Raw genomic sequence first — 27973 nt, forward strand, 5'->3', positions numbered from 1 at the left:
TTATTGTCATGTGTTTTATTCTATCATTAGTTAGTACACTTTTTTTGTTTACAGATGGCGCCACCTAGGACAAAATGTTACGACTAATGATTCATAATTAGACAAAATAATTAACTAATTCATGAAAATACAATATTCTTAATTAGTAGTACAGTACATGCGGTAGATAGACAACTAGTATTACATGCAGAAAATAGTTAATAGCAACCCATCAAAAAGACTTTACTAGCAATACATACATGTATTAGTTAACTAGCATTACATACACATATTAGTTAACTAGCATATTACATACACATATTAGTTAACTAGCATATTACATACATATATTAGTTAACTATCATCACATACACATATTAGTTAACTAGCATTACATACATATATTACACTAAACACTTAACTAACAATACAAAAGGCCTCTTCTCGACAGGTGAAAGGTAAATGAACACACCTGACCACGTCTCAAGGTGCGTCCATAAGTGCGTACATTTTATTGCCAACATGTGAACAAGAGGAAACACCGGTCGAGTGAACACGGCCACACACCACCAGAGTCGGATCCCTGTGCCCAATTTCGTCTTGTCAATCTCATGTTGGCGACCAAATGTACACACACCTGTCCACAACCCAGACCCAACACTCGTAGTCTACCAGTCGCTGAGCTAATGTTTACTAGGTGCTTACGCTATTTAGGAAAGATGAAAGATTACTGTCACATATTCTGAACAGCTTTTCTTAATCTTAGTGTTAACTTAACCCTTCGAGTCCTGGAGGGTTAAATCATCTTCTCTAAAGGGTTAAACCATGGACCTCAAAGGGTTAAACCATGGATCTCAAAGGGTTAAACTATGGGCCTCAAAGGGTTAAAACATAGCATAGTCTTGAAAGGGTTAAGCAATCATCTCCAAAGGGTTAAACCAATGCCCCCAAAGGGTTAAACCAATGCCCCCAAAGGGTTAAACCAGTCCTCAAAGGGTTAAACTATGGGCCTCAAAGGGTTAAAACATAGCATAGTCTTGAAAGGGTTAAGCAATCATCCCCAAAGGGTTAAACCAATGCCCCCAAAGGGTTAAACCAGTCCTCAAAGGGTTAAACCAGTCCTCAAAGGGTTATGGATGATGTTTGAAATCATTATAAAATACCTACTTCTACTAACCTTCCTTTATGCTAAATGGTTTGTTGATGTTCCCTTCAGTTTGTGTTTATTAGATTCTGTAAAGCACATTATCAACGTTGGTTTAAACCCCTTCAGTACGATGATATTGTTATTTAGGGGTTTAAGTCATCATACTCAGGAGATTACAGAGACTCACCGATGGTTTAAGTGGAGACTCGTATTACACCCGGGTCTAGAAGCAGCATTGTTCCAGTACTTATTTATTAGGGTAGGTAGGCCATAACCTGGTCCATGAGCTGTGTACCACCCAGGGGACACTCTGGGAAGGCTAGGCCACAGTCCCCGCCAGCTGCACCCAGACTCTTGGCTGCCAGGTAGTCCCCAGTAGCCCCAGGGGGTAGTAGTCCCTCCCCGGGTCTCACCGATGGTCTGCACAGGTGAGAGGGAGAATAACCAATTAAATCCTGGAATACTAACCTAACCTAAAGAGAATACAAGATAATACGTTTGTCAGTTCTAAACCCTGCTCCTTGGCCATTGTTAAGAATTACATGTACTGTATATAATGAGGTTATAGACTTACCCCACCAGGTTGAGAATAGCCATTTGTTCCTGCAGCAGGGTCTCCGAGGGCGTAGCCGCCAGCTCACACATAAGACGCAGGCCACAGCCGGTCACGTCCTCCACCCGGATGAGCTCCAGGGTGCGTTCTAGAGCCTCTTGCTCCTCCTGTTGCTGCCGGACCTCCTCCCCCGCCTCACGCCCGAATCTGCGAAAGTTTCCTTGCCTTCTGCGACCACCCCTGCGTCTGCCGCCTCTGGAACCCGCCGCCAAGCCCAGCAGACCCAGACCCACGGCGCCTGCTACTGCAACTCCTGCTGCTGCTGCTATGCCTGCGCCCACGGTAATGGTTGCCATGATGCTGGGAGTCTGCCAATGGTGACACGAAACGGGAATAACATTACATTTGTTGTCCTACTAAGATGTTTAAATCCCAATCCCACTTACCTACAAGGGCCTCAAGTGTATGTCAAGGCCCTCAAGTGTATGTCAAATATTGCCAAGTGTGTCAGGTAATTTTCTTTCCAGAGTTTTATCAAATGTTTGTGTCCTCACTGGTGGGAAGAAAACACACACACACACACACACACACACACACTACAAGATGACTTCCTCTGAGAACTGATAATAATAATAACAGTAATAACAATAATAATAACAACAATACTAATACTAATAATAATAATATGTGTAATACAAGCACTATAATAAGACTGCCTCTACCTCAGGCGAACATTCCTCTCCTTAGAGTAATTAGTCTCCATCCACCAAGTATAGTAATTAGGGAGCAGAAGGACCATGCAAGTTGATTGGCGGATTGTGGTCATGTTGTATAGCCAGTGCGGTTAACAAGATGTCCGGTCTGAATGGGTTAAATATATGGGTAAGTCAGGAGGTGGTGACTGTATAACTAAATGTAAATAAACCACGCAGATATATAGAGGGAGGGAGAGCTTACACCTGTACCAACCTACCTGCTTCTCTCGCCCCTCCTCCCCCTGTACCTCCACAACCCCTGAACCTCCACACCCAGAACCCTCACAGTCACCTGATAAAACACCTTACAACACCCAGAACCCTCACAGTCACCTGATAAAGCACCTTACATCACCCAGAACCCTCCACACTCACCTCTAGGATGACGACGACACAGGAACGAGGTGGTCAGGCTAAACACTGCTGCCTCACTTACGGGTCCTGGTCCTTATATATCTATGGGAGACTGTGTACGTGTCTTCAGCCCCCCCCCCCTCCATCTAAGGACCTTGATGAGGCAGCAGACTGTGTAGGGTGTGTCTCGTGTTGGGTGTGTCTCGTGTTGGGTGTGTCTCGTGTTGGGTGTGTCTCGTGTAGGGTGTCTCGTGTTGGGTGTGTCTCGTGTAGGGTGTGTCTCCGTGTTGGGTGTGTCTCGTGTTGGGTGTGTCTCGTGTAGGGTGTGTCTCGTGTTGGGTGTGTCTCGTGTTGGGTGTGTCTCGTGTAGGGTGTGTCTCGTGTTGGGTGTGTCTCGTGTTGGGTGTGTCTCGTGTTGGGTGTGTCTCGTGTAGGTGTGTCTTGTGTTGGGTGTGTCTTGTGTGAGGGTGTGTCTTGTGTGGGTGTGTCTCTGTGTGGGATGTGTCTCGTGTAGGGTGTGTCTCGTGTAGGGTGTGTCTTGTGGAGGGGTGTGTCCTGTGTCAGGTGTGTCTCGTGTAGGGTGTGTCTCGTGTTGGGTGTGTCTCGTGTTGGGTGTGTCTCGTGTAGGGTGTGTCTTGTGGAGGGTGTATCTTAGGAGGGTGTCTCGTGTAGGGTGTGTCTCGTAGGGTGTGTCTCGTGTAGGGTGTGTGTCTCGTGTAGGGTGTGTCTTGTGTTGGGTGTGTCTCGTGTAGGGTGTGTGTCTCGTGTAGGGTGTGTCTCGTGTAGGGTGTGTCTTGTGTAGGGTGTGTGTGAAGCTTTATGACCCATAGTATATACAGTACATAATAAAGCTGAAATATCAAGGTTAGATAAAGTTTTTGCGGTTGCCTGTGTTCCCATCGACCATACCGAATACACACACACACACACACACACACACACACACACACATAACACCATAAATATACAATAACACTATAACTATCATTGTAAAAACATCATTCTACAAGACACAGTAAATCACCAGGCATAATGCATAATGGCACACCATCACCTCCTGGGTACATATACCCTTCTTGTACTAACCTTTTGTCTCCCTGATGTAAATACAGTATATGGTATATGTCCCTATTGAACTGAACTCATTGCAATAACGTGGTAATTTACAGGTCATTTGTCTCGTTATGTTTGGATTAATGATGAATGATGAACTACGCCTTGTGGTTAATCCTGATGGTTAATATGATCACCTGAAGATTAACCACCTTAACACAAATCTAACCCAACGTAACCTGACCTGAACTAACTTAACCTGACCTGACTCCCCCGTACACCCACCACCTCCAACACTGGATGAGAAGCCAAGAAAGACTCCAAACTACATCAGGAGAGAAATGAGGACTCCCTGCTTCACCCAGGTGAGGAATTATGATTTCCTAACTACTGTATATCAGCACCTTGTGTGAGCTGAAGGACCTACCCAGACCACGTAGTGAGGAAGAGGCTTAGCAACCCAGGTACAACGGCATCCAAACAGTGTGAAGGACTTTGTTGGCGCCAATATCAAGTCGCAAGAATGTTTACGAGACCAGCTCCCACAGTGCCAGATCTATAGTTAATCTTTATATTGACTCAATGTTTCTTATATTTTTTGTACTGAAAGCTTTCGTCAATCAAGTGACCCACTCCCCGATTTCACCATATGTAACCCATCATCCCGGCTCGTATATTTTCAGCTTTCGGGCTGCCATATTATCTTGATAAACCGTTAATTATTATTATTATTTTATTATTACATAGCCCTTACCCTACATAGCCCTTACCCCACATAGCCCTTACCCCACATAGCCCTCACCCCACACAACCCTCACCCCACGGTCCTCACCTCACACTGCCCTCATAGCCCTCACCCGTCATGAGTTAGTTGTCATACTTAACGAGGATCATCAAGTAAGGAAACTACCCGAGTATCACCGGAAGGCGTACATCATAAATAACACCATGACGCAGTAAGAGCACAGTGTCCGCGCCATGGTGAGTTATCTTACGCACAACTATCACATAAATATTGAAGAACATTGACGTCTTTTTCTTCTTCTTATATACAGTATATTATTTAAGCCCATATGTCAGTAATTTTAGTTCAGTTACCCCCCAACAACACGGTAATTCATCTACAAGTATAATCATTATTTTCCTGAAACCCGTCTGTTAATTTGCATTTGGAAGCATTCATACACTTCAAGAGACAACAGATGTTATAGTCTATAAATCTTCAGTATGTCACAAGATATCTCACATAAATTATCTCCACAACAGTGTCATCCGAGCGAAAAAAAAAAGAAAAAACCCCCCCAGATTGTCAATGAATATATGTTAAAATCTGGGTACTTTTTTTAACCACTGTAGGTACATACAGTCGGTTGGTTGTGTGGGGAGGGGGTGCAACCTTTACCCTAGAGGGGGGGGGGAAGGTTCTGGTCTTGAAACTTTTGATGACTATAGTGTAATCCTTTAAAGACGACGATGGTATATTCTCATTAACACACTCTCCCTCCTCCCAATAACGGACAAGGTTTGCAAGAATTAGTCCGGTATTGGGAGGATTTACTTTTATCATCATCATAGGAAGGTTCTGGACATAAAATCTGGGTGTTAGACAAGGAGGTAACCTGTCACCAGCCTCTCTATTACCCACACACGCGGAACAATGCAGTAATCAACGAAGTCGGTCAAACAGGTGCGGTGACCCAGCGATTGTTTGCCAGCGGACGATACGCTCTCTTTACCCCTGCAGAGCCGAACAACGAGGAGTCTAGAGGTTTAGTGAACAATATGGTGACCCAATGTTAAAATGCTCTTAAACAATATACTGGCTGGGAGAGAGAGAGGGGGGGGAGGGTTAGAGTGTAATAATAATAAACGGTTTATTAATAGAGTTGCAGCCGGTGGCTGAAAACATACAGACTTACATTTAATTTAGACATAATGATATAATATGCATTGAATACATTTACAGGGCTGTACAGTACATAAATCAGGAGTTGTTTATTATTTTAACAATAGATGGGATGGTGCTGTTCTTATATCTATCGGTGCGAGCTCTTATGGGCTGAATTTTGTTGTAGTGGGGGACTGCGCGAGTTGGGTGGGGGACTGCTGGTGGCGATGACGAGGGTGGCGCAGTAGTCCATGGCCAAACCGTGTGTGTGTGTGAAAAATAATAGTGGAAGGAACAAATAAAATGCACAGAATCAACGTAAAGACAGTTTTAAACACATTACAAGTTTGATCATATGCGACGCAACTATGGAACCTTTAATTAATAAAGAAATTATCTACCTGAACACCATGGAGGATACGACGTCAAGAAGCTGTCAACCCCACCATAGAGAATACGTCAAGAAGCTGTCAACCCACCCATAGAGAATACGTCAAGAAGCTGTCAACCCACCCCTGGAGAATACGTCAAGAAGCTGTCAACTCCACCATAGAGAATACGTCAAGAAGCTGTCAACCCCACCATAGAGAATACGTCAAGAAGCTATCAACCCCACCATAGATAATACGTCAAGAAGCTGTCAACCCCACCATAGAGAATACGTCAAGAAGCTGTCAACCCCACCATAGAGAATACGTCAAGAAGCTGTCAACCCCACCATAGAGAATACGTCAAGAAGCTGTCAACCCCACCATAGAGAATACGTCAAGAAGCTGTCAACGAGAAAACAAGAAGCTGTCAACCCCACCATAGAGAATACGTCAAGAAGCTATCAACCCCACCATAGATAATACGTCAAGAAGCTGTCAACCCCACCATAGAGAATACGTCAAGAAGCTGTCAACCCCACCATAGAGAATACGTCAAGAAGCTGTCAACCCCACCATAGAGAATACGTCAAGAAGCTGTCATTGACATTCACTCATTAACTTTTTCAACAACAAAACAAACATTCTATGTCATGATCATAAAATTTCCCCCCATTAAAATAAGATCACATTCTTACCTGTGTTAATGAAGATTCTACCTGAGTCTTCATTCTTCTCCACCCGAGGCCCGTCATCTTGTACTAGTCGGTGGCCCACTGTAAAAAAAATAAAGTGTTACTGTTTTGATTTTTCATGTGAGGGGAGCATAGCGAAGATAGTCAAAGATATATGGACACTTAGAGGCAAGATTTAGTTTTATCATTCACGTTATATTAAGCCAAGTACATCATACAAAACATATTTAGAATAATTTAATAGTCAACACTTAATGGGTGTTTTTTTTACCCGACTGGTTGACATGATAATAAACACTCATCAATTATTCAACTGTGTCATAATATATTCATACACACAAAGAAAATAATATGTGTATCTACAACTTTAAAATCAACTATAGTCATTAGCCACCACAAAATCCTGGCAAATTTGAAAGTGATACACAGTATATTATAAAAAAAAATCCCCAGTGTAATATAAACTAGACACGGAATAAAACAAAATAAATAAAGCGAACTTTCTTTACCCCAATGACTCAACTTTCTTAACACACACATACACACACACACGTACACACACACACGTACACACCTCCACCAACCAGAGAACGTGAGCGAGTTCTAATCTCCGCTAACAAAATGGTTGGCTTACCTCCTGCATTTCTCGGCACTCAAATTGTCGCTGAAGGATAGATACATGGAGGAATGGATAGATGCATGAATAAATGGATGGATAAACATTATAGGTATATAAACAGAGACACGAGTAACAAAGGATGATAAAAATGAATAGGGGGAAGAGATATATAGGGAGATGGATAGGGAGATGGATAAACAAAGACCCACAAGTGACGAAAGATAAGAATGAAAAGGGGTATGATAAACAGAAACAAGAAGAAACAAAGAAAGAATGAATGAGGGAGACAGAGCTTAATACTAGGTAGAGAGACACCAAGGAACAACCATCTTGACCGGAAAACACAATGAGGACGTCAATTATCATAGCCCATTATTTTTTTTCCTTTTCCTGTTGTCAAAAGTCATCATCATCATCATCATCATCATCATCCACAGAGCAGTAGACGTTAAGGATCATAATAATTCTTCATGGTAGAGGATGATGAGTAATGATGAATAAAGATGAATTATTCTATACGTTTGTAATAAATCATGAGGCTTTTACGGGAGGTCATTATGAATGTTATACATCTAAGAACCTTTAGAACGTAGTAGATATAATGTTTTATTTTTATGGTGAATGAGTATAATAGTGAAGGATTTATTTGAATACGTTACTGATGATGTTGATTACCTGTGATGACGAAGGAGGAGGAAGGGGGACAAAATTGTTTCTCCGTGTTATGGATGTCAGGGCTGCATGGCTCATTTATACTGGTGGTTATTTGGAGTCATTTTCCAGAAAGTGGTAACCTCCTAACCATGAAGCGGCGGTCAATGTACACGCTCTGGAATACAACCTAAGTTTTGGGAATAGATTTCAATGCCAACCCCCCCTCCCACCCTCGTGACTTGACTTTCAGTACCACCATTATGCTCGAACAATCCAGAACATGTAGTCAGGTGCAGTTGGCTTTCTTGTTCAGTTAAAACCACAGATGCTGGTCTCCTTATGCCATTGACCTAACTCTCTATCACTCATGTTTGTTCTTCGCCTGTCGGGTAAATTTCACAGTCTATTTGTTAGCATAATCACCACTGTGGTAAGTATCAGTAAAAACAAACTTCTTCGCATTTAGTCGTAATTTTCTTGGGTTGCGAGCGCCCAACATGGTACGGACTCGTTAACAAACCCGTGACATTCCAAATGCTGGTAGAAGCGTGCGAACTGGCGAAAAATTTGCCCCGCTTTCTAATTACAGAGCGCGGAGCAAGAACTAATATTGACCACAATAGCATTACTGTATTGTACGACCCCGAGCTGAGCCCTAGAGTGCGACACAAGTGAGCCTAGGAATACAAAAGGAATAAGCGAGTGAGAATCTGAGTGAAAATCTGTTTTTATCTGTTTAGCAACAAATCAAATCACTAACTACTGATGTTCCCTTCTAGGAAGAAGTCTTGGACAAAACTAAGCATGTGCGACAGTATTACATAGATTTACCGATGCCCTTTAAGTTAGAACTAGTAAAGTAAATATGCTGCTTAAAATTGTATATAACAACACCTAACATACAAGACTAAACTGGGTTTGTCTCCTTTACTGTAGGCAGCAGCCCAGTTAGTGAGTGTAAAATCATCTATATTTTAGGATAAAGAAAGATTACAGTGAATACTTAAAGAAAAAATGCACAACTGGTGGGGTCCCATGCCACTCCTCCACTGATGGCAGCAGCAGCCTCTTCACTGAAATGTGAACTATGTACTGTGCACTGAAACAGTTCCTGTCGAGATGTACTATCGTGGACAAGAGTTCGCTCCCTGTAGTGAAACTGAGACACGGGAATGAGTCTCCGAACTGACTTACCCTGATTGTTATCTGGTGCGGGTGTGCTGTGCGGGTCGATACTGCTTCAGTTTGGGAAGAAGCGAACTTTTGTCAACGATAGTACACTGAAACAGTTCCTGTTGAGATGCACCTCCTGATGCTGTTGCATCTGATATATTTTATTTTCTCCATCAGATACACACATTATATTGATCACTAAAGCAGAGTTTTGTGCAATTACTAAATCATTTATAGGTTTTACTGAAACATTTCCAATACCATTATTGCACCTCACCATTCATTAATACACCATGTCAAATCTCACTTCAATTTTTTGTTAAATTCTATTAAACTCCATAAGTTAAAGATGATACTGTACCTCAACAGTGTTTGTAAACGATAACTTATAAAACACAGCAAAATAATTGTTTTATAGGTGATGCATCATACACTGAACCGAGTACTTCTCTATATACAGTAGTTTCATTTCAGTTATGCCCACTTATAAGTTAGGTTGGCATTCCATAAGCACTATCTAACCTAAGCTATAAATCTAAATTGGAGAAGAAATTTTTAACAACACAAATATCACAAGTAAGAAAAAAAATGCTTCTTAGCATTTACATGTCTAATGTTGGCTAGGATAACATGTGACAGGCTTAACCAAGTTCCACACAACCTTGAGGCATTTCACATTTTATACTATATTACTTCATAGATCAACCAATGGCGCTTGACGGACAGGTGGGCGAAGTGCTGTGAATTGTTTAAGAAGCCCTTAAACAAGCAACATCATATCGTCTGCCTGTTGCCGAACGTTCACCCGAAAAAACTCAACATGTTAAGCCGTTTTCTCACCCTCTGTACCAACTTGGGTGACGCTAGTTTACACTACCACTCTTATAGTTGTGTACTTTAGGGGTCTATATACAGTTCTACCAGTATAAAATGACTTATTCATACCTATAATAGTACTGGTGTAAGAGAACCGGAAGAATAAAGACGTAAATGTGACAATGTCTGGAGTAGACGAGCACTTCCCACCAGACAACGCGCCATTGGCAAGAACTTAGGGAGTGGAAAATGGCAAGTCGGGAACTCTGTTGCTGTACATCCATGTTCGCCAAAAATATTTTACCCTCGTATTTTTTATTTTTTTCGTATGCTATAAGATATACAAAACCAGTTGGTGTACACTTTGTTGTTATTCGTTATAAATTATCCTGAGTATATTGGCTCTATTGGGGAGCCACGGGCCTCACCAGTTTCCTTACCAACCGTTCCAATAATGTTGATTTGTATGGCCGTGATGCTTGTGAGATGAAATTAATTGATCTCCCTGTTTGATGCATTAAAAATTTCTTCTTTTATAGCACTAAATTATCAAAATATCACCAATCTTTTGAGTCATTATCTTTAACAACAAGAAAGCATGGGAGAAAGTTAGAGGAGGAACAGGAAGGAAAAACTATGGCAGATATATTTTTTTACCAAGATGTGAAGTTGAGTAATTGACAGCATTCAAGTCACGGTGGGGTTTGCTTCAAGTGCTTCTGTGATAAATCTTAGGGTTCCTTCACCTCCCCAACAGAAGGAGGTGGTGAAGGAAAATTAGAGGAAGAAGGCGGTAAATCATATGAGAACTGTAGAAATATCAAAGAAGGCAATTATAGGGAGTGTGTGACCAAAAGCAAAGCACAGCAACAGTCTAAAATCATCGTTCTCGTGGGAATGCTTGAGGGCGGGCCGGATTCCTATAATTGTATGTTGTGGGCGTGTACGCGACTTTAATAAGCACGTGTATAGAGCTATGAATGGTTGGGTTTTCAGGCCGGAAAAAGTAAAAGCCAGCGGTATATAGCCGGGCCCGAGTTCATCGCTTAACACAGTGAGTCCTCAACTCTGATTCTCGATACACATACAGTACAGTACTTCTTCGCCGCGTCTTGTATCTGAGGTAGGTGTGCCATGGTGTTTATATATATTGCTGATTAATGGAGTACAAGTAGTAAGTTATGTTGAAGTAAATAAGAACACTGATTAACTATATGTAATTAATAATAATAAAGTTTCGTAATATGAACAGAAGGCAACAATACTTGTAGTAAATTAACAAGACGAGTCACTAACCTTGTCTCCGGCACAGATCAGCATGGGGACGCCAGGAGCAGCAATCATCACGGACACATTCACAGGCTCGTTGTTTCCTGGGTTTACCACTGGGGCAGCCACAGGAACAGGTAGCGCGATTTTATCTGGTACACTTTTGAGCGGTGCTGGTCTGGGTGTGTTGGCTGCCGCTGGAGTCATTGGCATAGTGATGGCAGCCCAAGTCACTCAGACATTCCGTAGTGGTAGACGTCTTGGCAGTAACAAGCGTAAGGCGTTAGACGAACAACGATACCTGAACAGCCTGCTGGAACGGGTGCTGGCGCAGGACAGAACAAGCTGCGGCAAGAAACTCATGTGCGAGCTTGAGGCACAGCCCGAGGACACTCTGCTGGAAGTGTCAAGGAACATCTTGAACCTTGTAGGGTAAGACTTGTATCTCACAACACTTTATTTACTGATGTAGAAGTTATCCCTTTACACCACACCAACTTTTACTGTAATACCATGGAGTGATAACCTTAGTCTGTTGTGAGAGGGTTTGTGTTCAGGTTACAGTTCATTATTATCAGTGGGAGGGAGGGAGCCATTCCGTGGTGGGGGTTAGTAAGGTTAGGTTGGTTAGAACACAACCCAACAGTTACGTTGTAACTCCAGCCAACAGAGAGTGAGTTAACTGAGTTATAACATGAAACTACAAGATACACAAGACATTATGTAAAATTTTCCTTGTTCAGATCTGTGGCGAAGCCTGGGGAAGGGCTTCTCCCTCCTGGTGCTGCTGGGGAGTACCTGGAAGCCAAGAATCACGGCCACTTGGGGTTGGACTGTTCCCAAGAGTACCCCGCCTGCCCCTACGACGGCCAACACCTGAGGAACCTGATGATGACCTTCCTTCCTTAAGTCCCCCAGGCTGTCCCCCACCACCACCACCGCGTGTCTCGCCGCCACACTGCCTCTCACTACCCGCACTGTACAGTATGATCCTGTATATAAAACATCCTCTCATACAATGGACAAACATCATATATATATATATATATATATATATATATATATATATATATATATATATATATATATATATATATATAAGTCAATAAAACCCGAATGTACGTACATCAGTCAGTCATGTACCTAGTATGATGTACCTAATGTTTTATGGACAATTACATATGAATTACTAGAGTATAATATATTTATGTAAGAAAAACCTAACGTAACCTTATCCAATCATCACCTAATATAAGAATTAAGTGTAAAAATAATAAAAAACATATTTATTTATTACCATAAATAGTTTGATCTTAGTCACCTCAAGATTCTCTCAGTATAATAGAGGATAAATGTTGGTTGTCTGTCATTAAAATATTAAGTCGTAATGATTCTCTTCACAGTTCTCTCAGTTATGGCTGAGTTACATACACAGACTAACATACACATGCATACACACAAACATACATGCACACTGACAAACGTACACATGCACACAGTCTCAGATTAAATATACGACCGGATAGATAACCGGATAAACACACGACCGGATAGATAACCGGATAAACACACGACCGGATAGATAACCGGATAAACACACAACGGTATAGATAAGAGGATAAATACACGACCGGATAGATAACCGGATAAACACACGGCCGGATGGATAACAGGATAAACACACGACCGGATAGATAACCGGATAAACACACGGCCTGATGGATAACAGGATAAACACACGACCGGATAGATAAGCTAAACACACGGCCAGATAGATAAGATAACCATACGGCCGGATAGATAAGCAAACGGCCGGATAGATAACCACACTGCCGGATAGATAACCACATGGCCGGATAGATAACCACACAGCCAGTTATATAGCCACACGGCCGGATAGATAACCACACGACCGGATAGACAACCACACGGCCGGATAGATAACCACACGGCCGGATAGATAACCACGGCGGATTACACGGCCAGTTATATAGCCACACGGCCGGATAGATAACCACACGACCGGATGAACAACCACGGCCGGATAGGTAACCACACGGCCGGATAGACAACCACACGGCCGGATAGATAACCACACGGCGATAGACAACCACACGGCCGGATAGACAACCACACGGCCGGATAGATAACCACACGGCCGGATAGATAACCACACGGCCGGATAGATAACCACACGGCCAGTTATATAGCCACACGGCCGGATAGACAACCACACGGCCGGATAGACAACCACACGGCCGGATAGACAACCACGGGATAGATAACGGCCGGATAGGGCCGGATGAACAACCACACGGCCGGATAACCAGCCGGATAGACAACCACGACCGGATGAACCGGATAGGTAACCACACGGCCGGATAGGTAACCACACGGCCGGATGATCCACGACCGGATAGACAACCACACGGCCGGACAGGCCGGATAGACAACCACACGGCCGGATAGACAACCACACGGCCGGATAGACAACCACACGGCCGGATAGATAACCACACGGCCGGATATACATGATACACACCTCCCTGTCATTCTGTTAACCTGCAGGCGGTGTTCTTGAGGCTCTTACGGGAACAGACAGATGGGAGAGACAGGTGAGAGATAGACAGGTGAGAGACAAACAGGTGAGAGACAAACAGGTGAGACAGACAGACAGATAGGTGGGAGACAGACAGGTGAGACAGACAGGTGAGACAGGTGAGAGGCAGACAGACAGGTGAGAGACAGACAGGTGAGAGAGAGGCAGACAGACAGGTGAGACAGACAGACAGGTGAGACAGACTACAACTACCATCTGTACAATAGTCGTAAACACCACATTTATTTCACTATCATAACGTCAGCCAATAAGATATGTTTATCAAAGTAATAAATAAAAATAAATCTTTATATGCAAAAGCTTTTATTATCAAGACCAACGAGTATGGTTGAGTAAGGAGCTTAAAAAGTTGCTATACAGTACGGACGTCTAGCAAGTTACAGTATCACTCTTAACTAATATATTAAGACCAAAAATAATACAATTGACATATATATACATACATCTTGTTATACCAAAATAAATAAATACTTATATACATCACAGATAAATAAAGTGACCGTCAGGCAGTAAAGGATATACATGGTGGTTATGTCTGACACCAGCCTAACCACTTGACCTGTGTTTACATTATACCATCTTGCTTCTTCCTTTACATAATATCCAAACTATAATTAATTTGGGTTGGGTTGGATTAGAGTGTATGGATAGGATTGGATATAGTTTACTCAATGACATATTGAATGCAAAAGAATACACACACATAACAGGTGGGAAGTGAGTTATGGTGTTGAAGGTAGTGGTGGCGCTGGTGGTGGTGTTGAAGGTAGTGGTGGCGCTGGTGGTGGTGTTGGTGGTGGTGTTGGTGGTGGTGTTGGTGGTGGTGTTGGGGTTGACGGTAGTGGTGGCGCTGGTGGTGGTGTTGACGGTAGTGGTGGCGCTGGTGGTGGTGTTGAAGGTAGTGGTGGCGCTGGTGGTGGTGTGACGGTAGTGGTGGCGCTGGTGGTGGTGTTGAAGGTAGTGGTGGCGCTGGTGGTGGTGTTGAAGGTGGTGGCGCTGGTGGTGTTGACGGTAGTGGTGGTGGTGTTGACGGTAGTGGTGGCGCTGGTGGTGGTGTTGACGGTAGTGGTGGGTGGTGGTGTTGGGGCGCGCTGGTGGTGGTGTTGACGGTAGTGGTGGCGCTGGTGGTGGTGTTGAAGGTTGGTGGGCTGGTGTTGGGGTTGACGGTAGTGGTGGCGCTGGTGGTGGTGTTGACGGTAGTGGTGGCGCTGGTGGTGGTGTTGACGGTAGTGGTGGCGCTGGTGGTGGTGTTGACGGTAGTGGTGGCGCTGGTGGTGGGCAGGCGAGGTAACGTTTAAATACGGAAGGTCATCATCAGGTTCCTCAGGTGTTGGCCGTCGTAGGGGCAGACGGGGTACTCTTGGGCACAGTCCAACCCCAAGAGGCCGTGATTCTTGGCTTCCAGGTACTCCCCAGCAGCACCAGGAGGGAGAAGCCCTTCCCCAGGCTTCACCACAGATCTGAACAAGGAAAATTTTACATTGTCTTGTAAGTTTCATGTTATAACTCAGTTAACTCGCTCTCGTCCAGTGATGTTACAACCGTTGGCTGGAGTTACAAAGCAAGTGTTGGGTTGTGTTCTAACCAACCTAACCTTACTGACCCCCACCACGGAATGGCTCCCTCCCTCCCACTGATAATAATGAACTGTAACCTGAAAGCAAACCCTCTCACAACAGACCAAGGCTTCCACCACCCAATACAATGATATGTGGTCAACGTTAGAAAACAGCCTAAAACAGACTTAAGTTTTACCTGACGAGATTGAGGACGTTGCGTGCGACATCTGGGAGGCGGTCCTCGGGCTGGGCAGCAAGCTCACATACGAGTTTCTTGCCGCAGCCTGTTACATCCTGCGCACGCACCAGCTCCAGCAGGCTATTGACTCTGGTATCCTCGTCACCCAACATATCACGCCTATTCCTTGACCTCCTGAAGCGTCCAGAGCGGAAAGTTTGCGTGGTACTAGTAAAGATGATCAAGAAAATGACAGCTATAGCAGTCAGTATACTGGCACCTGCCGCGGTAACAGCTGCCACATTAGCAAAATCGTTGTTATTTGTCCCTGTGTTGTTGGCAGTGATGATTATAGGCGCAAAACCCGTGGGAAAGGCGGTGGCCATTGTGAGCTGTGGAGACAATGGAGAGGGTTTAGGTTTTATTCTTGACTATATAGGTGTTGTTTCACTGACTACAGGTGTTGTTTCACTGACTACAGGTGTTGTTTCACTGACTACAGGTGCTCTGCTTCACCACTGATAAGCTTTTGTGTAAACCATTTTCCTCATGTATGGACGGACACAGAGATACAGTTTTGCCATCGCAGTTAAGTTAATTTGCCAGAGGACAGTTTCTGACGCTCCACCCCATGTTACTTGACATACGGTGTGGCCTCTCACATCACCTCACGCACATGTTCATATTCTGTCTTGAATAGCCCCATAATCTTTTACCGGACAATATAAGAAAAATATCTAGATATTTAAGCTATAATTAATCATTCACAGTTCATTCTCTCACACGTGGATGATATTAGTTTATATAACTATTACAACACCGACAACAAGTGATAAATGGCAGTGAAGAAATAAGCAAAGCATTGAACAGCTACTTCTTATCAGTTTTCACAGAAGAAATTTGCGATGAAATCCCAGAGGTGGAACTGATATTTAAGGGAAAGGAAGAAGAGAAATTAAAGAATATCACTATCAGAAAAGAGGATGTTCTTAAGAAGATAAGTAAACTAAAGAAAACAAAATCCCCAGGGCCGGATGAAATTTTCCCTCGAGTCTTGAAAAAGTGTAGGGAACAGATTCGCGGACCCCTCGTAAACTTATTTACAAAATCATTAGACACGGGAGTTGTGCCAGACTTGTGGAAACAGGCAAATGTAGTACCCATATTCAAAAAGGGAGACAGAGCATCAGCGTCAAATTACCGGCCGATCAGTTTGACGTCAGTAGTGGGGAAATTTCTTGAATCAATTATAGCAGATAGCATCCGATCGCATCTAGAGAAAAGCAAATTAATCTACGACTCTCAACATGGGTTTACAAAGGGAAAATCTTGTCTAACAAATCTGCTAACGTTTTTTAGGAAAGTCTTCGAGGTAGTAGATAATGACGAAAATTACGATGTTATTTACTTAGACTTTAGCAAAGCATTTGACAGAGTACCGCATCAGAGGCTTCTGAGAAAAATTAAGGCTCATGGTATCGAGGGGAAAGTTTTAAATTGGATAAAATCATGGCTCACCGATAGAACGCAGAGGGTCAGCGTAGATGGTGTTAAATCTGAGTGGGGCCGTGTAACCAGTGGGGTTCCCCAGGGGTCAGTACTAGGCCCACTCTTGTTCATAATCTACATAAACGATCTAGATACTGGGATCAGCAGTGACATAAGCAAGTTTGCGGATGACACCAAAATAGGGCAACAAATTAATTCAGGGCAGGATGCAAATGCATTACAGGAGGATCTAAATAAACTGCAGGGGTGGTCTGAAAAATGGCAAATGAAATTCAACACCAGCAAGTGCAGCGTACTTAATATTGGAAGAACAAATACTTATAATGTATACAGCCTTAACAACATCAACCTAGAGAAGTCGACTTGTGAAAGAGACCTAGGGGTACTTGTAAGCCCGGACCTACGGCCTAGAAAACAGTGCGTTAATGTTCGAAATAAGGCAAACAGAGTATTGGGTTTTATATCTAGAAGTGTAAGTAACAAGAGTGCAGAGGTCTTATTGCAACTATATCTTGCGCTAGTCAGGCCGCACCTCGATTATGCGGTTCAGTTCTGGTGCCCCTATTATAGAATGGATATAAATTCACTAGAGTCGGTGCAGCGAAGAATGACAAAAATGATTCCGGGACTTAGAAACCTTCCATATCAGGATAGGTTAAAGAAACTTAACTTGCATTCCCTAGAAAGACGAAGAGTGCGGGGAGATATGATAGAAGTATTTAAGTGGGTGAAAGGAATCAATAAAGGGGATATAGATAAAGTTCTTATAATATCCGAGCAGGATAGGACTCGGAGCAACGGATTCAAGTTGGATAAGTTTAGGTTTAGGAGGGAGATAGGAAGAAACTGGTTCACAAATAGGGTGGTGGACGAGTGGAACAAGCTTAGCAACTTTGTAGTAAGTGCGGGAACTCTGGAAAGTTTCAAAAGGAGGCTAGATAGATTCATGGATGATAGAGAGTGGTAGTAACTCTCGACAGGAGCTGCCATGCACAGGCCAACCGGCCTATTGCAGACTCCTTATTTTCTTATGTTCTTATGTTCTTAACAGCTCGTGTCACTAGACCAACACTAAATATAATGGCCACTCATAATTCATCAGAGCTTCTCAGTCACCAAAGTGAACACTCACCTTGGGGCGGCGTGAAGTATACTGTAGGTAATACCGTACAAGTTACAGGAAGCAGAGGAGCCAAGCGAGTGAGTCAGTGGCGGTCGCTCCACACTATATATACTGCCTTTTACCTGCCGCAGCTGAAGACTACCCCAGGTGACCCACTTGTATACTGAGAGGTGTGAGCGACGACGTCACTGAGAGAGGAGGTGGATCCCTCGGGAAAAGTTGCCATCACCACCTGGCAATGAGAGGACTGTAGTTGACGGTTAGTACAGGAACTGTTGACTTAGCCGCTCTCGGATTTGGTCACCAGGAAGAAAGTCACAGATCTAGACTGTCATGGCTGTTAAAATAAAGGATAAAATGAATATGATTATGATTATTTAAATACCTCTTGTAAGAATTCCCAGAAAGGAGTCATGAGAGTTACTGCTGATAAGGAATGTTGGGAGTGAATATTGTAATAGCCAATGATTCAGCCAGAGAAGAACAACAGGCCATCAGTTGTATTAGTGAGGATAACAACACGGCACTTGTGTGTAGGCCGGGGTGTAGGCCAGAGTGTAGGCCAGGGTGTGGGCCGGGGTGTAGGCCGGGGTGTAGGCCAGGGTGTGGGCCGGGGTGTAGGCCAGGGTGTGCTATTGTCACCTTTCCTGTTTTATTCTTTATTTATTAACTTATTCTGTGTAATTTTATCCAAAAGTAATTTTAAAGTATAAAATTATATCCGCATAATAAAGAAGCAATGACGTAAAGAATGATTTTGTCGTTTAGTTACCTTTCGATAACTCATCATCGGTTGTTGTTTTTTACGGGATTTCAATATAGTTTTATAATTCGTGTCCCTTCTTATACATTAAAGAATTTCCACAGATAAATAATTAATTACATAAATCAATATAACTTAGGAACGGTCAGCCTCTTCGAGATGGTCAGCCTTGTCTAGATTAAACAGAAAATTACAAATAATATCAGCTAGATGGGCGACAACCATTACTTCATATGAAATTAATTAGCTTTAACATTTGTTCATATGTATCTTAAATAGAGGTAAAAACAGCAAGTAAACAGATTTTGTCGTTAGCATTATTTTATGCCATGTATGTATGTATGTATGTATGTATGTATGTATGTATGTATGTACTGTATGTATGTATGTATGTATGCCGTTTTTTAATATAGTGTAAGGATGCAATTACATTAATTTAAGAAAAGTATCGCAATTTTCAGGAGTGGCAGGGGAGCCGGCTAGTTGAAATTCAGGAGTTGAATATTGTACAGGCTGTGGCGGTAAGTGACATTCCTCCGGCACACACATTATGTTATCTGTACCATTAATGTTCATCTTGTTTTAAACCAATAAACTTGAACATGTTGGAACCTTGAAATAAAAATAATTCTTGGTGTGATATTTTTATTGGTTTTGTAAGAATCAATTTTGTGTTCATCATGTGACTCGAAATGAAAAATGGATAAATTTTCGTTTTTCATTTCTGTCCAAGTAGTGTTTAGTGTATAGATTGAGCATTGCCACACGATGATGACAGTTATCTCATTATACATTATATAAAAGCCATGGAGAGATTTAAAAGTGCATAGATAATGAAATACGAATATTATTTACAGGAGCCGTCAACGTGGTGAGTTTACACACACGATGGCGCACCAACCTATAATGATTTAAACAGTGGATGATATTAGACAAGACCCATCTTAGCCAATCAGCCCATCAGTGGTCCCCCATCAGGTAAAGTCCTGATTGTGACCCGCCAGAAGCTGCTGTGTGGACAAATGAATACACGGACAAAACCCCACCTTTTTAGAATACCACTTACTTCAGTTTCTATTGAATTCTAATGCCCTTGTAGGTTAGGTTAGGTGAAGTTAGGTGGGATTTTTTCCTCTCAGGGCAGACAGTGGGTGCAGGTGAGACGGACTCAATAACCCAGCTTGTAGGTCAGTATGCTCATCATCTGCTGACTATCATATGGACACGTGTTGTACAGCTCCCCACAATTCCATCCGAGGGCACCATAACTCTTGGCTCCCATGTACTCTCCAGCACCACCAGGAGGGAGGAGCCCTTCCCCAGGCTTCACAGATCTGTAGAAGGCATGTAGACATTAGTTCTTACATCATACCTGTGTCGACATTACCCCATATAAATTAATAGTTCATCGCTATAGTGGAGTAGTCTCGATGGATTGTGCAAGTTTAGTTTTGTTCAGGTTCCCTATTTCTAGACATGTAATTTGCTATAACCATATTATATTGAAATTGTAAATGTTAAGTAGTGATTATAAATGACGTGTCGTGCGTGCAGCTTATCGTGCTGTGCTTGTAGCTACCTTGCTGTGCCTGTAGCTACCTTGCTGTGCCTGTAGCTACCTTGCTGTGCCTGTAGCTACCTTGCTGTGCCTGTAGCTACCTTGCTGTTCCTGTAATACCGAGTCGTGGCTGTTATTGTGGTGTCTTACATATAAACATTGTGTAGTTGGTTGTGGCTTGGCGTCAGCAGTACTATATAGTGAGAGGCGCGCGTATCTTACCCGACCAAGGTGGTTATGTCACGTCCCAACTGCGGGAGGCTGTCATAGGGCTGGGCTGCAAGCTCACACATGAGCTTCTTGCCGCAGCTTGACGTGTCCTCCATCTTCACCAACTCCAGCATCTTGTTAAGGGCAGATTGCTCCTCATCCACCGCCCGTCTGCCCCTTCTACCAAAACGCCTTCTGTTGGAACGTCGGCCACCAAAATTTCGACGTGCGGAGCCAATGAGTGCCAAGCCGACAGCACCAGCGACAGCAGTCAGGGCCGCCCCGCCTATGATGGCACTGGCACCTCCCAAAACAAATGCCATGTTGATCTGTAAGGGAGAGGTGGGTCACGGGCCTGGGAGTAGTGATCATTCTTATACTTACCCACACCTGTCGAGTCCTCTTCTGCGTCACCAGTGTGTTGTGTTGGAACAATTCCCATGACAGTTCTCAGCCTGTGCAGACCTGAACACATACAGTACTATACCTGACGATATTGTTCCTACTCGTTAATTAACTACACGTGTACATTATTATTGTTGTTATCACTTCCCTGTATGGATAAAGAAAGCTAAACATTCTCACCCAACTTCTATTTTCCTTTCTGTAGCAATGAGGTTTGAATTATTGTCCCATATCACCCACCCATACGTATCAAACCTCCACTGAAGAACAAAACAAAACAAAACACCTGTATAATAAGTCACACCTGTCAACACTCACCTGAGATTGAAGATGAAGGAGTAGTTAAGTCAGGTGAGTCTTGTTCCACTGTGGTTCAAGTAGACGCTGCTCAACATTATATACTGTTATCCTCCCCAGGTGACCTTAAGACTGTCTCACTTAATTTTCTTTCACTCGTCAACACAACACAAGACACACCCTCTAAACACTCTCATTTTTACCTCCCTCCTTCCTTATTTCCTTCTCACACTCTCACTTTTCTCCCTCTCACTCACTCTCTCACTCTCTCTCCTTCATTACCTCTCAATCGGACCCTCGATATAACGTACTTTCCTATCTATATAGTTCAGGGAAACATATAGCACCTATATTATCTTCTCTTTGGTAAATAAATAAAGTTATTACCTTCTTTGTGGTTTGTCTCGTTATAGATTGTGTCTCGTTATGTGGCCTCGGTCTCGTTATATGGCCTCGGTATCGTAAGTAAAGCACACAACGCTAAACTCTCACGCCTCGTTTAATGACAACTACACATATAACTATTTTTAAGGTCTCTCAAGGCTTTTCCTGAAACTATACAAGGTAGTCTTATAGCAGTGGGTAGTATTTGTTATATTATATTGTCAACAAAGTCCCCTTCACTAGTGCGTTTAGAGGGGCTCGTCATATAAATATTCCACAAATCATTAGCATTGAGGTATCTGTTTTGATGTTGTTTTAATTTGATTCCATAGTATGTTTACTATTGCTGTTTTCCTTCTGTCGAGTGTAAACAAACACAGGTCTGCCACACTGCACAAAACCTGACGAGTCCCTGTAAACGCACTAGTGAAGGGGACTTTGCCTCCTGTCTGGTTTATATTGCTGTTCCTTCACACAACTATAGGAATCATTAAACACAAGTTTTTTTTTTTGGTATAGTTGAGAGAGATCATTAACTTTAGTGTATCATTCATTAACCTTTTTCAGAAGGAGAAAACATTTGTTGGGGGGCATTAGCTCACCCGGGCCCCACATCAGGGCCTGGAGGACGAAAATATAATAATAATAATAATAATAATAATAATAATAATAATAATAATAATAATAATAATAATAATAATAAATAAAAATTATAATAGAAACTACAAAAATAAAATAAAACAATAATAATAAATAAATACAAAAATGAAGAAAAAATTCAAGGGTGAGAAACGACATACTGTATATATGTTGTGTTGACAAAGTAAGAGAAACAACCGAGACCTACAACTGTGTGTTAATGAGGCAGAAAGACAGATGAGCAACCTGGAACTTGGTCATAATTTTCGTGATGCCATATGTCAGCAGGGTCTACCATTACACAACACATTATGCCTCCAATATCTTTCCGGGCAACGTTTCGATAGATGTTAGGAGAGACATGAGAAGCGTAACCTCGTAAAAATAATAGTTTCATAATGATTATCGAGTCAGGTATTGAGGCTCATGGTTTTAATGGTTCTGTCCAGGTGAAAGTTTGTGTTAAATGTTGGTGGCTGTGAATGCGTCCTTATCACTGTAGGAATTAATACACACACACACACACACACACACATTGTTACTTCCTTGTTATGTCTCCGAAAACTGGCGCTGTACTCGGGTGGTTGATGGGGCAGAACACAGGTGATAATCGTCCAGTTATTATAGTAGTTTTATATAACAGACAAAGTGTGTATGTGTGTGTGTGTCAGTGTGTCAGTATGTGTGTGCGTGTGTGCTTGTGTGTGTGTGTCAGTGTGTGTTCGCACGCCTCTACAAGAAAGAATATCCCTCTATTAAACATGGTGCAATACTGGGTGTGATGGTGGAAGGGAGGAGGAGCCAGGCTGGCTGGACCGCTCTAGTCCACACCAAAACATGTCACAGAGAGAGTGAGAAAAAACAAAACATCGACTAATATTCTAACTCATCATTATTGTACAACCGTGACTTTAGATCTACTTGTTGTTTCTATATATAGATGCCATTGACCACAGCGTCCAATGTATATGGCAATAGATCATGTAGTGATGAGGGGGTGCAGCGGCAGTGTCGATTTTTCACAGGAAGATTTATAGCTGGCCAGACCACAATAACTTCCTCTACTCATTACGAGTAAAACGTGAGGATTCCGTCATTGTAGTATGTACAGTGGTCCCCTTCACTAGTGCGTTTACAGGGGCTCGTCATGTAAACATTCCACTAATCATCGAGATATTTGTTTTAATGTTTTAATTTGATTCCATGTTGTTTACTATTGCTAATTTCCTTCTGTTGAATGTAAACAAACACAGGACTGCCACACTGCACAAAACCTGATGACCCCCTGTATAACGCACTAGTGAAGGGGACTAGTTGGAGACCCTTGAGAGAGACGCCACTTTTGGTAGTTTAGTTAACTAATGCCAGACGATTTCATTCAGCAAAAAGGTTATGTAAACATTAACTTCATTTATTCAAGTATTTTCAATATCAGTTATCTCAATATTCCTCCTAATTTCCAGTATTTCTTTCATATATTTAGGAAGAATTTTAAAGATAATAGTTCCTTTGATGATGAACCTAAATAGTCCTCCCTCCTATGTCCCCGATAACGTGAATTCTGAACTAGTCATTTTTGCGTATTTTTTTTTTTACCAGAAATCGTCCGATATAGGAGCTTGACATGCACGCAATTCCGGAATGACTATAAATTGCGGGTCATTTGAGTGAGAAATTGAGAGGGTTGTATTTATGTTCACGTGTGCAGCTTGAGCCCCTGACACGCGACTTAGGACATGCAAAATAGGTTCAACGTTCTGTCGGTATATTTATTTTTGGGTGTATTTTTTCACATAATTCAACGTGAAGAAATTATAAACAACCTATATTGCCTTTCGTAAAATAAAACGAAGACTACACTCTACCCGTCTTCACAATATTTCGTCAATAATAACCATCTAGTCCACTAATACTCTGCTAAGTCTTGGAGATTTATAAACGTACAGTTAACTACTCAAGCTCGTTCGCCTCTCCCTCTGAAACACGAACCCCAGAGAGATTCAAATTTATGAATCCAAAGCATTTATGAAGAGAATAATGTCTCAGTCTATTGCTTTGGATTCACGAGTCTGACTGAATATCTCGGGGGGTTCGTGGTTTAGAGGGAGAGGTGAACTGACCTGAGTAGTTACCTGTACATACCTGTATTTGTATCTATAATGATGGAGACTTTATATAGTGTAATAATTAAGTCAATATAACACAAGGGTTTGGTAAAGGCAAAAGGAGATTTGTCGAGTAAAATGATGATTGAATTGATAGTGAAATGAAGGTGATGGAGCAGACGTTGTGATTATGAGGAGTTATTGATGAATGTGTGTGTGTGTGTGTGTGTGTGTGTGTGTGTTGTGCGTATTTATTAGGGTAGGTAGGCCATAACCTGGTCCATGAGCTGTGTACCACCCAGGGGACACTCTGGGAAGGCTCGGCCACAGTCCCCGCCAGCTGCACCCAGACTCTTAGCTGCCAGGTAGTCCCCAGTAGCCCCAGGGGGTAGTAGTCCCTCCCCGGGTCTCACCGATGGTCTGCACAGGTGAGAGGGAGAATAACCAATTAAATCCTGGAATACTAACCTAACCTAACCAATTATAACGTTAAGAAAGAGGGGAATGCTAGAACAGACACGACAAAATAACAAAGATCAAATAAATCCCAAACGACAAATAAAGATAACTGAAAAAAATATAAGAAAGCATAAAAATCTGAGAAAGAACAGACGAAGAATATATCACTGAACTCACACCAACAGTGACCACAGTACACGATGATTGTGCACCAGGAGTAAACACCAGGCTCTCATTACCTGTTATATATTACTCATATTAACTATCCTCACTTCCTCCCCGCCGTCGACTACCTGGCTCAGTACTCAACACATGTCCCCAAACAACCTAAGTGTAGGAAACTCTAATCATCTTGTCTCATTTTGTTCTAATTACATCGAGTTTCTCTGAAGTAGTGAGACCTCTAAGTGGTGATGGGAGGGGAAGGGAAGGGGGGTAGTGGGGGGGGGGGAGTTAAGGAGACATTGATTAGAGCTAAATTGGGTTGAGGTGATTAGGAGACAGCAATGAGACACGGTTGAGAGATTGGGGTGTAGTAGTAGTGGTAAAGCAAGAGACAAACACACAAACATTTTTACCCAACTTCAAATTATCTTCTTTCCTTTGGCTTCACTTGTATTAGAGAGAGAGAGAGAGAGAGAGAGAGAGAGAGAGAGAGAGAGAGAGAGAGTATATGTGGATAAGAGACTTGAGAGATAAAACAGAAAGAAGTAGACGGAGGAAGAGGAACAAGAAGAGAAAAAGAATTAAGACAAATATTAAATTTAAGGGAGGAAGAGGAGAAAAGTTAAGAGAAAATTAAAGTTTGAGGAAGAAGAAGAATAAGCGGAGGAGGATAAGGAGGAAGAAGAGGAAAATCACGATAGAAGACGACACTAGCGGACAAGAAGAAGAGAGGGAGGAGGAGGAGGAGGAGTTTGTGTGTTATTGTGGTGTCCCTAATAGTGATATTAATGACCTGTGAACGCTTGAGTTTCTCTCTCTCTGGACTAAGACAGTAGTAGTAGTAGTAGTAACAGTAGTACTAGTAGTATGGCTAGTAGGGGAGGATGGAGGCCATTTACAAAAAAAGAAAAGAAAAAATAGTATTAGTAGTAGTTGAGATGTCGACTGTCCTTCTCTCTCCTTAGGTCGGCTTTGCTCTGCGTCAGGGGAACGAGAGCATCGGCTCCAAAACCGACAACAGTCACAGATATTGACTATGAGGCTACAGTCACTGAATGCCGCATAGATCTGCGGCTCAACTAACTCAACACAGATAGGATAGCTTCTTATGTATTAGGATATTTAATATTAAGGTAATAAAATGGCGGCGAAGGTGTGGCTATTGGGGGAGGCTGGAGGCCACGTAGTAGTAGAAGAGGTAGTAGTAGTAGTAGTAGACGACTTACCCCACCAGGTTGAGAATTGCTCGTTCATCGTCAGTGAGGTGGTCGTCCCTCACACCACCAAGGTCACACAAGAACCTCAGGCCACACCCCGTCACGTCTTGGGCCCGGATCACCTGCAGCAGCTTCTCCAGGGAGGTCCTCTCCTCCTCCGATCGTGTTTGTAGTCTCCTGCTGCCGCTGTTGCTGCTTCTGCTGCCGTTGCTTCTCTTGCTACGTCGTTTGTAGCCGCCACCACCACCTTTTCCACCGTGGCCATCTCCACCACCACCTTTTCCACCTCCACCACCACCTTTTCCACCGTGGCCACCTCCACCACCATAGCCGCCCCCACCACCTTTTCCACCGCCGCCGCCTTTTCCACCTTTTCCGCCGCCACCGTAACCACCGCCGCCATTTTCCTTATTGAGGACAAGCTTCTTCGCGAGGCCCGCCAGTCCCAGACCTATAGCTCCCGCCAGGGCCGCCCCACCTGCCAGGGCCGCCACGCCGCCACCCAGCAGGAAGGTGGTGGTCGTCACAGTGGTCATGTTCACCTGCCGGAGACAACACCTGTATCACTAACTGCTGCGTCACTCAAGTCTTAATCTGATGGAGCCTATGGTAGTCCAGCCTAACCTTATAATTTATCCTGACCAAACCTAACCTTGTTCTAAGTCTTACCTCTCTCTCACACCTTTACGAGAAATAATTACATTGTTTACAAACCCCTGAGACTCTCTTAACCTGAAGTGAGAGCTACTGTGGGAACCGTCTGCTGAACAAGTAATAACTGGTTGTCCAATTCAGTACTGACATATATATATATATATATATATATATATATATATATATATATATATATATATATATATATATATATATATATATATATATATATATATATATATATATATATATATATATACTTCAGAAACCATTATACCAACCCTAACCTAACCTAGTTTAAGTTAGTGTTAAGTTAGGTTACAACATAATAACTCTCCCCTATGGCAAAACTTGTGTGTGAAGAGTGTATATAATAAACTGGCTTCACACACACTGAATAACCTGACGTGATTAAGGTATGCAAAGGTTAGGTTAGGTTAGGTTAGGTTAGGTTAGGTTAGGTTAATCTTGAGGTGGATTAAACTGGGGTGGGATATTCTTCAGGTGATAAAATCAATTGAATGGAAAAAAAAATATTGAATAACTTAAAAGAGAGAAATGAACTCCAAGTTAAGGAGTGATAGTTACCGTCCACGAGGCTTGTGTATATACTGTAGAAGGCGCTGCTGGGGGAAGACTTGGCCCAAACCTCGTTAACACCGCTTTTATATATGTCCAGGCAGCCAGGGTATACTGTCATGCCCTCTCTCCTCCTCCACTCACCTGTTGAATGGTGTTACATCATCAGTATCTTTCCCTTTCTCTAATCTTTCCTCTTCCCTCCCTCCTTCATCTTTATTCCCTC

At 42.7% G+C, this 27973-nt stretch overlaps 5 protein-coding genes across 6 annotated transcripts; 1 reads left to right on the plus strand and 4 right to left on the minus strand.

Annotated features, from left to right (window-relative positions):
- LOC121853348 lies at window positions 1-2853 on the minus strand. The gene is made up of 3 exons (XM_042347418.1): window positions 2810-2853; window positions 1701-2047; window positions 1-1546 (listed from the first exon to the last, which is right to left on the minus strand). The coding sequence occupies exons 2-3, from the start codon at window positions 2033-2035 to the stop codon at window positions 1381-1383; spliced, it is 501 nt and encodes a 166-aa protein (XP_042203352.1). The 5' UTR covers window positions 2036-2047; window positions 2810-2853; the 3' UTR covers window positions 1-1380.
- LOC121853343 (DEAD-box ATP-dependent RNA helicase 12-like) lies at window positions 1-27942 on the minus strand. Its single transcript, XM_042347411.1, has 5 exons — window positions 27757-27942; window positions 26850-27056; window positions 26524-26807; window positions 24925-25093; window positions 1-1377 (listed from the first exon to the last, which is right to left on the minus strand). Exons 2-4 carry the CDS (start codon window positions 27048-27050, stop codon window positions 24928-24930), a joined length of 651 nt encoding a protein of 216 aa, XP_042203345.1. The 5' UTR covers window positions 27051-27056; window positions 27757-27942; the 3' UTR covers window positions 1-1377; window positions 24925-24927.
- Window positions 11067-12352, plus strand: LOC121853346. 2 transcript variants are annotated; one of them, XM_042347415.1, is made up of 3 exons: window positions 11067-11177; window positions 11367-11755; window positions 12067-12352. In XM_042347415.1, exons 2-3 carry the CDS (start codon window positions 11373-11375, stop codon window positions 12230-12232), a joined length of 549 nt encoding a protein of 182 aa, XP_042203349.1. In that variant the 5' UTR covers window positions 11067-11177; window positions 11367-11372; the 3' UTR covers window positions 12233-12352. The 2 variants fall into 2 exon arrangements, with proteins under 2 accessions (XP_042203349.1, XP_042203350.1); XM_042347416.1 differs by having other exon boundaries at window positions 11074-11177; window positions 11372-11755.
- On the minus strand, window positions 15144-18479 carry LOC121853347. The gene is made up of 3 exons (XM_042347417.1): window positions 18322-18479; window positions 15699-16072; window positions 15144-15403 (listed from the first exon to the last, which is right to left on the minus strand). Exons 2-3 carry the CDS (start codon window positions 16064-16066, stop codon window positions 15238-15240), a joined length of 534 nt encoding a protein of 177 aa, XP_042203351.1. The 5' UTR covers window positions 16067-16072; window positions 18322-18479; the 3' UTR covers window positions 15144-15237.
- Window positions 19689-21650, minus strand: LOC121853349. The gene is made up of 3 exons (XM_042347419.1): window positions 21567-21650; window positions 20856-21172; window positions 19689-20409 (listed from the first exon to the last, which is right to left on the minus strand). Exons 2-3 carry the CDS (start codon window positions 21164-21166, stop codon window positions 20244-20246), a joined length of 477 nt encoding a protein of 158 aa, XP_042203353.1. The 5' UTR covers window positions 21167-21172; window positions 21567-21650; the 3' UTR covers window positions 19689-20243.
- Window positions 27943-27973: the final 31 nt, after the last annotated feature.

The sequence above is a fragment of the Homarus americanus genome, unplaced genomic scaffold, assembly GCF_018991925.1.
Source record: "Homarus americanus isolate GMGI-L3 unplaced genomic scaffold, GMGI_Hamer_2.0 scaffold20597, whole genome shotgun sequence".
Lineage (NCBI taxonomy): Eukaryota > Metazoa > Arthropoda > Malacostraca > Decapoda > Nephropidae > Homarus > Homarus americanus.